The following is an 11,444-nucleotide window of genomic DNA, read 5'->3' as shown; positions in this document are numbered from 1 at the left end:
TTTGAGACATAAGACACTAGTTAGAAATATTAGTCAAACTACCAGTTGACTGTTAAAATAGCAAACCAAATATATTTATTATTTCTAAAAAATTTATCATATCACTAAAATATATAGATATTGACATCCTAATGGTTGGATCATTCATAAATATTTTTGAAAAAATCAAAACACTAACATAGGACTAAACACTATTAAGAAGTACTTCTCAAACTATTAGTTGATTGTTAAAATAGCAAATCAAATACATTTAATTTTTCTTAAAATTTTATCATATCACTAAAATATATAGATTTTGACATCCTTACGGTTGGATCATTTATAAATATTTTTTAAAAAGCCAAAACATCAATATGAGACTAAACACTATTAAGAAGTACTTGTTAAACTACAAGTCGACTGTTAAAATAACAAAACAAATAAATTTAATTTTTTTCTAAAAAATTTATCATATCACTAAAATATTTAGATATTGACATCTTTAAGGTTGGATCATTCACAATTTTTTTTTAAAAATCAAAACATTGGTATGGGATTAAATACTAGTAAGAAGTACTGGTCAAACTATTAGTTGACTGTTAAAATAGCAACCCAAGTACATTTATTTTTTTTCTAAAAATTTTATCATATAACTAATATATATATATATATATCTTTGTTTGTCGTAGGTTACCCGCAGCTGCTACCCTTCGGATGCGCACTGGGTAAACCCTACGGGTTCAAGCAATAGCCTGCAAATCACGTGAACCAAGTCAAACCGCATTTAAGCGACATGCCCTGACTCATGAGGCATAATCATATATTATCCTCTCATGGGATTCAAATCTGTGATCAAGAGGATAGTTATCCCCTCTTTAACCAACTGAATCAACCATTGCGGGCAAAATACATATATCTTGATATCCTTACAGGATTATTCATAAATATTTTTTAAAAAAATCAAAACATTAATATGGGACTAAACACTAACGAGAAGTACCGGTCAATATATTTTCATAAATTTCAATTTTTGTTAAATGTTCTTACCATAATGATCTTTTTTGCACGAACTAAATTTAACTTTCGTGTAAATTTTATTCAATCTCTTATATTTTCAAAATATTTACTAATCTTAAAATAATATTTTTTTTAATTTTTTTTTAAAAGTGCTAAATACAACTGAATACAGTCATGTTAGATATATACAACCGAATTTTATTGAAATTATAATTTTCAGAAAGGTGGAAAATTTCCCCCCACTTTTGCAACTATATTTTTTAAAAGTGCAGGAAATTTCCAGCCATTTTAAATATCGAATTCGACCGGAATCGGTTGAATTTAGGAATGTCAAAAATATTTGTTGGCGGGAAAATTCCCTCCATTTTTTTGGCAAGGCTAAATTGAACTGAGTGGTTGAATTTAGGGGCACGGCTAAACTCAACCGTATATGATTGCATATAAATACGGTTGTATTTATTCGGTCGTAATTATTACTAAATTCGACGCGAAAATACGACCGCCTGCGGTTAAATTTAGCCGTGCCCTTAAATTTAACCGAAAATGGTTGAAATTGACTCCGATTGTATTTGTGCAGTTATATGCCTTATTTTCTTGTACTGGTATATATATATATATATATATATATATATATATATATATATATATATATATATATATATTGGATGTTTTTATCTCGGCAACTGAATTTTGTACATTAAGTTACTTGCATTATTCAAATTTTTTAATAACCCAGTGTTTTTCTAAATAATTTAAAATTTTTAATCATTTAAAAATTTATATCCATACTTTTCGAATGACCTGATTAATAAGCAACCAGTCTAACGATTCAAAATTGCTTCTTTTTTAATCATGAACTATCAATATAATTTCTAAATTAAATCATGTGTATTTTACTATGTTTGCAATAATTTGGAGAAATATTTTTTTTTGAAATAAAAATTTGTTGGTGACATTTGTTTTTGGATTTTTTTTAACATTTTTATATAATTTTTGGACTTGGGTTCAAACTCGAAATAAACCAAAAAATGATGGCTCAAGTTTGGTTTCACAATTTTGGATATAGTTTGATTTAATTTTGATCAAAATAATTCAGCACCTTATTGGTTTTTATCAAACCCTACCAATACCGACAGTTAGACATCCCTAAAAGCATATGCACCTGTGTATGTATTCATTAATTCATCAACTTTATTAATGGTGGCCTGTGAAAAGTGAATGCAGCGGTGCATATATGAAGAGTATCAATTGATCAAGTCCTTCGTTGATTTTCAAATGAGTTGTCAATGGCCATGAACCCAGTCAATGGAACCTACACAAAAACAGCAAATTTAACTAAAACCAAAATATAATATTTTGTAATAAGGTCTATAACCTTCTCAGCCATACTAGACATTGAACAGCGAGCAAATGCCATACATTTATATATTTTTCAACAAATAATTGATAGTGTGCTCCCATTCCTTTCCCGGTTGTCTCCTGTATTGCTTTTTTAACTTGAAAAATACTTCACATGACATAGCAGCCCACCAGCTTCATCTGCAAATGATATCCTTTTTCTCTTTTTGTGCAAAATATTTTCTCTAGCAGTTGCAGCAACCCCCATTGATCTCTGTGGTTCAGACTTGTGAAATTTGGAAACAAAGAAGTCAGAATTCTGCTAGATACAATATTTACGACTTCCTCATAAATATTTACTACATACAATACTAGAGATAGTAGATACAAACCATTATTTTACAGAACCGATGGCAATCTCTTGTCATCATAGATAACCACTTTTTTGTTTTTTTCTCGACTCTCTCCACATTTTTTATGGCTAGTTTCACCTATAAAGGGAAATTTAAATCAATACAAGAAGCAAGCACCCCTATATTTGTGTGTAACATATACCGGAGTCACAGTATTTAAGAAGATCTTACACATGCACACAAGTTACTGAAATAAAAATGTGGTGTGCTATAGGTGAGAACCATAAAAGAATGAGAATTTGCTAAAAACAATTGGACATATGCAACCTCATAGTTAAGGGTGTTGGACTTTGGGATAATAATTATAAATCATAGAGGTTCACTACAACAACCCAAAATCAGCAAAGTTTATACCTACCAACCAAATATCTGAAAACAAACAAGACTTTTTAAGGTATAATATCAAGCCAAAAAATACTCCAAAAGACAACAATGTTATTAGGAATGATCAAACTTCATCTTCAATTTCTTTATAGAATATAGATCACTTTACCTCTATCTTATAATTATGGAATTCAAAAATATATGTTCAGAAACTAGTATCTGCTGCATCAAAGAAAAAGAGGTATTGCACAATACATCAATCTGTTTTAGTTTGTTGTTCTCAATAAGCTGTTGTGCATTTCACATATAGGGTCTTAAAGTTAACATTAGAAAAAAACCCAATAATGACCATTAAAATATGTCCACGCTTAAATCTGTATACCGCATCCGACATGCAGAACTTATATAGATTGAACTGCTAAAAATTGCTAAATAAGAAGTAAGGATGTTTCTAGCCGGTCATACCTCTACTGCATCATTTTTCATAGATGTACAGCGGTCCGCGTCATCGAATTTTTTTTGTTCCATGATGTCCTTCATTGAATTCAATTCGGTCATAAGTTTCACTGCTATAGACTCTATATCATGCATCTGGCGCTGTGAGAATGCAATCACACCTTCACGAAAAGTTTCAAGAGAGGTTTTTCCCGAGCAAAGACCAGGAGTTGAATGAGTATAACGGGAACCTTTTTTTTCCAGACCCTTTTTTCCCAACAGAAGTAAAGACCCCTTTTTTTCCAGAACTTCAATCTTACCTTTTGGTAAGGAACATCTTTTATGCGGTGATGAGCCTTTATGACTGCACTTTGGTTTCTTGTGGATTTTCTTAGGGCCAAAAATTGCTTTTGTTAGAGTCACCTTTCTGGTGGACTCTTCTGTCATATATGGTTCCCCACCCACAATATCTGATGGCGCTGACAAAATATTGACCTCAGTTTGGTTTCCAAGGTTCTGCTTACCCTTGCATTCTAAAATAAATAGACCAGAAAAGGCATTTACAATGAAAAAGTTTCTCGGAAATATTTAATCAAAAGAGAAAGAATCTAGCAATACCCAGCAGCTGATATGTTAAAAAAACTTCGGTATTCTACCAAACCAACTTAATATAATGCAATGGTCTATACAAAAATCCAAATGAAGATGCTCGTAATGCTATTATAAGTCTCGAAGTAAAAATGTTTCATTATATCAACTTTACTTAATAGGTTAATAAGCAAATATCAATTGATTATACAAGTTTATTTTAGCTTATATAGCGCCGATCTAAAGACATGCCAAATGAAAAATTAATTTTATCTTCCAAAATGTTATGCATGAGCAAGGGATTTGGTATCTAATGCTTTATAAATTATGTAGTATAAATAACTTACTATAACCATCAATGTCATCATAATTTTCCCTGGAACTCATAGCCAAACATAGGTTCTCCTGAGAAGTTGGGCAAATAATCTAAAAATATAAAAGACTAAAGTCACAACTCCAATGAATTAAACAAATCTCAGACTTGTAATAATTATATAATAAGTACAAGTTCAACTCAATACAAGATTGAATACCTTTCTCATTGAGGGAAGTCTCTGGGGGGGCTGCCAAAGCACTATATCATAATTATTATTAGCCTCTGCAGTTGAAATCGTATTGACAGCATTGCTGGAGAAAATTGTTTCCAAATCAGTATCCACGGGTAACAGAAACTGTTTCTCCTTATGTGCACAAGAAGAATCTTCCAAGTAAGTAAGATACAATTTAGGCTCTAAAAAATTTCTTGCTGTGGAGGAATTATCAGATATCAAAGATCTGGTATTGTCAATCTTCGGTGAATCATTTTCTGGAGTTGCTAAATAACAATTAGAAGCTGAGTGAGGATAAGAATTCCAAGGTGAGCTACAATAACAAAATGGACTTCTCAAGAAATTATGTAGCAGATTTTGAAGCACATAACTTTTGATGACCTCGAAAACAGATAGAATAATGCCCCCACCGGTTATAGTGCACCAAAGACTGTAATCAGTTTCAGTACCATTTCTAAGAAGGAAATCAGAAGCTTGATCTCCGGTTTCATGACCAGAGATCTCTTGCACATCATTACTACTCTAGGAGCTGATAACTAAACGGTTATCATAAACAGGTTTATTTATTAGCGAAAAGCTTTGTCTAGATGGTAAATGCATAGTCTCTGCCTCTTTGTGCAATTCTGATACAGAATAAACAGAAGGACGTTGACCCATGTCTTGAGTACTTGGGCCTTCAGTAGTCTCACTAGTTCGATGAAGAAAAGAGTCAGGTATAAAAATTTTGTCCAGTTGACAATAGGAATTTTCATTAAGAACACATGTTTCAAGCTGTCTTGCTAATGAAATTACTTCGTCATTCTCTAGTGTAGTATCAGTAGAACTGAAGGATCCACAACCTGCCTCAGTTGCCAAACTCGAACACTGAAGTTCTGGACAACAAATTGGAAAAAGCTCAACTTTTATAGCCAAGGGTTCACAACTAGCACTGCTCCTGACACGCTTCTTTGCGCTTTTTCCGGGACTAACATTCCAACTGCTAAGCGGTGCCGAGAGATCACAATCGTTTTTGTCTTGCAGAGATTCAGTGAGGTCTTTCTTAGGACTTAAACAAACAAATTCTAGTTCCTTCCTTTTCTTTGTTTTGCAGCTCTTCTTTAGTTGCGCCAATGTTATTTCCCCAAACGAAAGATCATCAAAGACACTTCGTGTTTCATCGATATAACTCCCACAATCTGAAATCTCGACTTGGGGTTCTCTTTCAGTTTTTACTCTTTTAGCCATTGGCAGACTATGGTTGAGCACCTCATCCTCACACAATTCTATTTTTATTGGCACATGAAGAGGTGTTCCACATTGAGGCTCATAGATATGTTTCAAATTTTTGAACACAGGAGCACGAGAATTCCAATTCTGAATCTTAAGTACGAAACAACCCTTAATAGTATTAATGTAGTGCAAAGTGCCGGAATTGCGCAACTTCATCATCTTGGTTGGAACTTGAATGTCTCCAAACAACTTCTGCAGCATGTATATAAAAGTTTAGTTTTATAGAATCCGGTTGGCTAAATTTGAAATAGAAAAAAGAAACAGTGGTGGTATAGTTTGAGTATATACAGCATGAGCAAAAACTACAGCAATAAAATTTAGGGAGAAAAAGAGATTAGTTAGCCCAAAACTCATAATTATATTCGATAAAATAAAAAAAATCCCCAAAATCTAACATAACATATATAGTCGAACAACTCAACTTGTTTCTGAAATCTGCAAGTAAAATATAAAGATAGCAGCAATTAAATGGAAACAACTAGTAGCACAACAACTTTACAATCAATTAAAATTAGAGTTAATTGCACTTTGCAACCCGTATCTTTCATTGAATAACAAAACTATATACTTACTTTCAAAAAAACAGTTTGCAACCCCTAACTTTAGACATCAAATACAATATGCATCCCTTTAACCATTTTGTTAAAAATAATGAGGATAAAATTGAAATTCAACAAAATATTTAAATAATAATTTTAATTTTTTTTAAATTAAACTAAAATTTAGAATTTCAAATTATAAAAATTATATTAATGTCAATTATTTTATTATTAGGTATAATTTTTAAAATTTTAAAATTTAGATATATTTAGAAACTTTATGATTATATATATAAACATATATCTTACTTAATAAATATATTTTAAGTATTTAACATTATGATTAATTTAGAGTATTACTGATAGAAAAATAACTATAATTTTTTCATGTAAAAAATGCATTAAAACAAATATTTTAACTAATTTGAAATTTTAATTATTAATATTAACATCTTAATTTCAATTTTATAAGTGCAAGAGATGCATGTTGTAGTTGATATTGAAAGTTAAGGGTTGCAAACTGTATTTTACAAAGTAGGTATACTGTTTTGATTTTAAATGAAAGACGGGGTTGTAAAGTGAAATTAACTCTTAAAATTATAACACAAAGAATCAAAATAGATAAAACGCCGCCAAACACAACAACTTCATTTGAATTATTCTTTTTTCTTGATATATAATTGGAGTTGTAGGCTTCAAAAAAGAATGAACAAATACAAATCATAAATCAATTTGAAGAACATATTATGTAAATGCACAATTACTTAATAATTAAGATTAAGATAATACTAACCTCATATGAAACTTGAGAGGCTTGAGAAATGGGGGGATTGGCAACCCTCCGATTTATAAGAATTAGGGATTAGGGATACAGATCTGAATTACTTTGGCGGGAACTCCACTTCTTCTTTTATTTTTTTTGGTTTTCAGGATATTACCGGCACTCACGATTATTCAATTTTCAATTAAATAAAAAGTACTCCCAGTCGAGTTGAGTTCTATACATTTACTAATCACCAGGGGTGAGCAAAATATCGCCCAAACCGTAAAAACCACACGCACCGCATTAATCTGCACCGCAAAACACGTTTTTTAATTTTCGTGTGGTGCGGTTCAAACTGAACCACACCAAAATCGAAATGACCCCCGAATTCTTCGCGGGTTGTGATTTTAAATTTCTAAAATACGGTTCAAACCGCACCGCACCGCACCGCAATATTTAATATTATATATATATAATATACTTATATTTTATAATTTCATTTATTAAGTTTGATTCCATTTAAGATATTGTTAATACTTGCTTAGTGATCATTTTATTTCTGCAAGATCAATTATTGCATAGTTCTTCACAAACAATGAGACACAGGGTACAAAGTCAACTATTTAATAGTGAACTCATTTAATTGCCGAGCCAAGCTTTAATGTTTTACGTTGTATAATTTCTAATTTTTATTATTGAAAAAGTTGGCGACTTTTTTATATTATTTAAAAATTTAATTAAATTTAAGTTTTGTATTTATTTAATTTTTTCGAACTTGTAAAGTGTAAACCGCAATGAACCGCACCACACCGCACCGCATTTTTGTAGTGTGATTTATGCGATTTTTTAGGGTACGCGGTGCGGGTGCGGTTTGGAAATTTGATCAAACCGCATGTGTGGTTTGGTTTGCGTTTTGAGGAAAAAACCGCACCACGCTCACCCCTAACGTTTACTGTTTGCATATTTTGAGGCTTTTATAAATTATAGTTTCATAACATTTTTTTTAATTGTTTTTAAAAAATTTAGAACATACAATTTTTATCCAAAAAGTAATTCATAGAATTTAATGGGATAGAGGGAGTAGTTGCCCCCATTGCAAGGCTCCCTGTGTTTGTGTTTGGGTGGTTATGACTGCAGGCAATCACCATTGGAAACCCCCATGTAGCTCACCCCAGCACAACCACCCAAACACAAACACAAACATAAACCACCTCAAGTGCCTCTCAAAAGACGCATGTTGTAAAAAGGAAGAAAGCTCCAGTTGAGAAACCCCAGGAGGGTAGGAGATTAGCTGCTACAAATTCCGATATAGCCAAAACAAAAGCTGATGCAACACAAGTTCCTCAATATTTTAAACCTTCAGAATCTGTCAGGAGGAAGCTTGTGCTTGCAGGATTAGAATTAGATGATGATGATAAGGACAATGCTACCTTATCTTCAAAATTTCCCAACTTACAGTCTGGTTCTTCTCTAAGACTAGTTGTTTTACCAACTCATTAGGCCACAACTAATGATGATGTTCAAAGTGCCAGAAATGCTGATGAAACTGGTACAAGCCCAAGGCCAAGGAAAAAGGAAGCTGGCCAAAGCCTATTATGCTCAGAATCTCATCAAGATAAAGAAAAAAATTGCTGAGAAGACACGGAGTGCATCTACTCCAACAAATCCTGAATTTCAAACAAATCTTTATGCACCTATGAAATTGTCTGATTCTCCTGTGAAGCCAACTAAGAAAAGAGCAAGGGAAATTACTCATGAGCAAGTAGAAAAGAGTGTCAAGAGGCTACAAAGGGAAGGTCTTTTTCCTGGATCAAGCACACAAGAACCTGTATCTCAAAATGATATAACAACTACTACTGATCCTATCCCACAAGAACATGCACTTCAAAGTAGTGCAACAGATATTGAAGACATTAAGCCTCTTGCTGAGAAGTCCACTCAAGAATGGCATGAAGCTGAAGCTGCCAGAATTCATGTAGAAGTTTCTCAAGTCAAGTACTTATTTCAGAAGATTGATCTTCAAAGATACAATCAGAAAACTAGAGTTAATCAAGAAACTGTCCAGGAGTCAAAATTTTCTATTAAGGAGAGGAGTACACAAGAACCTGAATGTCAAAGTCATCCAGCAACTCCTGAATCTCCAACCCCACAAGAACCATTTCATTAAAGTTGCAATGAAAGTTTAACTCCTAAAGCAGTAATATTGGTTTAAATGTTGAAGGAAGGATACATCCATCACCACCATATACTGATATCTTATCAGTACCTCCATTAGATGTCCTCCAACCAGCTTAGTCTTCAGAATCACAAGGTATAAATACTGATTCCACTTTATCAGTATTAGAAATATATTGTAGGCTTGATGATATTTCACCAAAACACCTTAGTAGAGTTAATTAAGAGTGTTTGTAACTTTTAACGGATAATCTTACTTTGTCATCCATTGAAAGAGTAGCTTATGTTCAAATAAGTTTTTGTAGCACATTCCTGTATAAATGTCTTAGAGAATTAGAGGTTGTAGGATATTCTAAATCATGTTGACTACTAGAATGATAAGCAAAATAGGCTGGCTAATTGTAAATATTAGATGCCTTGTAATTTTGCATAAATGAAATTGTGTCAACTGCTATGGAAATACTTTCAACAGATGATTCTACAAGGTTTCGAAGGATGACTCAGGATACTCTCAACGGATGATCCAATAGAGACTCGACGGAAAATCTACAAAGTCTCGACGAATAACAAATTCAAATAGCAGTTGAGAGGAACTTGACAATCACATGGGTTGATTGTATACAAAAGGAATGTGGAAGCCGATTTGCAGGTTTATGAGAACAAAGAAGCATTTCCATTTCCATGCTTACTTGAAGAAATACAAAGATGCTGGATAGAGAGATGAAGAAACATGTGATTAGACTTAGACATTTTGTTTTATATGTTTGTCTTTTTCATATATAACTTGGTGATATAAAAACCAAGAGTAGCAAGTAGATTAATAATCGATCGAACTGAGAAATAGAAAAAGCTACATCTGTTAGGAATTTCTCTATTCTTTCTTTGTAACTTTACTTGTAAGCAGCTGTGTGCATTCTTGCATCACAGAGCTCTCAATCAATATATATCTCCGATGGAAAGTTCAATCCACCATAAAGTTTTTAAATCTTTGTGTTTAATTACTTTATATCTTGAATACATATATATTTTATTTCCGCACACCTGCATATTCAAACACAGATATATTTTGGTAAAGAGTTTTCTCAATCTCCAAAAGAAACCAAGAATTACATGCAACCCCCCCCCCCTATGTAATTCTATTATTAGATTGTTGGGGAATAACAATTGGTATCAGAGCAAGCTCTTGACACACTAAGAGTTTAAAGATCAAAACAACTAACAACATGAGTAGGAAGGATGTTTGTGTTAGTGTTTGTGCCCTAGAGACAACACTATTATGTTTATATTATGAACATTTGGATTATTAATTCTGATTATATGGATTATTCTTTAGTAATCTATTATATCTTTATTTTCTGCGATAAGATGTTAGATTAATAACTGTCCTTGGAATATGATATGTAATTTTATATCTCTAAGTACGTGACTTAGAAATGAGATTATGAGAATAGTATCGATATTCCTAAAGATCCCTAGTCGATTATTATTATTAAGGGACAATAATAATGCATTAAGACTAGTATGAATGTTGACTGATGATCACATCTCATTGATCATAGGTATAGTGATACTAAAGTCAAAACACAAGCACATGTATTATATACATGGTGCTGGAAGTCCCAATGTGAGATTATACATGTCTGCTGTGTCATAAGTAATTCTCACAGTGATAATGATGTATTGGTCCTTAGACTTGAAATCATTATATTTCTATATGAGAATTAATATACTTTGGTTGCATTAAAAGTTACCTTTGACCGAGTGATGATAAAAGTGTATATTGGGTATATTATGAATCATATGAGAAATATGAATGATCTAGAAAGAATTTAACCCTCCTATTTTAGGAGTGATATTATTGGCCTCTTGTTTGAGTTAGACTATGAAATGCATGGCCATGCTCAAATGTTGATTTGATGTTATAGTCTACTCATCGATCAAGGAAACCTGGATTAAATTATGAAGAGGATGACACATAACATGCCTCGAGTTTAATCTATAATATATGGTTAAAAGGATTATAGTACATTGTACATTATACACAAAAGGTTTAATC

At 32.2% G+C, this 11,444-nt stretch overlaps 2 protein-coding genes across 2 annotated transcripts; both read right to left on the bottom strand.

Annotated features, from left to right (window-relative positions):
- Window positions 1–2,146: 2,146 nt before the first annotated feature.
- LOC141693293 (uncharacterized) lies at window positions 2,147–4,067 on the bottom strand. The gene is made up of 3 exons (XM_074498338.1): window positions 3,537–4,067; window positions 2,727–2,825; window positions 2,147–2,620 (listed from the first exon to the last, which is right to left on the bottom strand). The coding sequence occupies exons 1-3, from the start codon at window positions 3,951–3,953 to the stop codon at window positions 2,489–2,491; spliced, it is 648 nt and encodes a 215-aa protein (XP_074354439.1). The 5' UTR covers window positions 3,954–4,067; the 3' UTR covers window positions 2,147–2,488.
- Window positions 4,068–4,423: 356 nt separating this feature from the next.
- LOC141693807 (uncharacterized) lies at window positions 4,424–6,126 on the bottom strand. Its single transcript, XM_074498979.1, has 2 exons — window positions 4,628–6,126; window positions 4,424–4,520 (listed from the first exon to the last, which is right to left on the bottom strand). The coding sequence occupies exon 1, from the start codon at window positions 6,110–6,112 to the stop codon at window positions 5,165–5,167; it is 948 nt and encodes a 315-aa protein (XP_074355080.1). The 5' UTR covers window positions 6,113–6,126; the 3' UTR covers window positions 4,424–4,520; window positions 4,628–5,164.
- Window positions 6,127–11,444: the final 5,318 nt, after the last annotated feature.

This window comes from Apium graveolens, chromosome 10 (assembly GCF_009905375.1).
Source record: "Apium graveolens cultivar Ventura chromosome 10, ASM990537v1, whole genome shotgun sequence".
NCBI lineage: Eukaryota > Viridiplantae > Streptophyta > Magnoliopsida > Apiales > Apiaceae > Apium > Apium graveolens.
This window is presented reverse-complemented; position numbering and strand designations above follow the sequence as displayed.

Excerpts from the sequence above, each read along its gene's own strand:
- LOC141693293 (XM_074498338.1), bottom strand. The coding sequence starts at position 3,953 with ATGACAGAAGAGTCCACCAGAAAGGTGACTCTAACAAAAGCAATTTTT. Across the intron at positions 2,826-3,536 it reads TGAAAAATGATGCAGTAGAG|GTGAAACTAGCCATAAAAAA; the intron begins GTATGACCGGCT and ends TTCCCTTTATAG. Across the intron at positions 2,621-2,726 it reads ATCGGTTCTGTAAAATAATG|TCTGAACCACAGAGATCAAT; the intron begins GTTTGTATCTAC and ends AAATTTCACAAG.
- LOC141693807 (XM_074498979.1), bottom strand. The coding sequence starts at position 6,112 with ATGCTGCAGAAGTTGTTTGGAGACATTCAAGTTCCAACCAAGATGATG.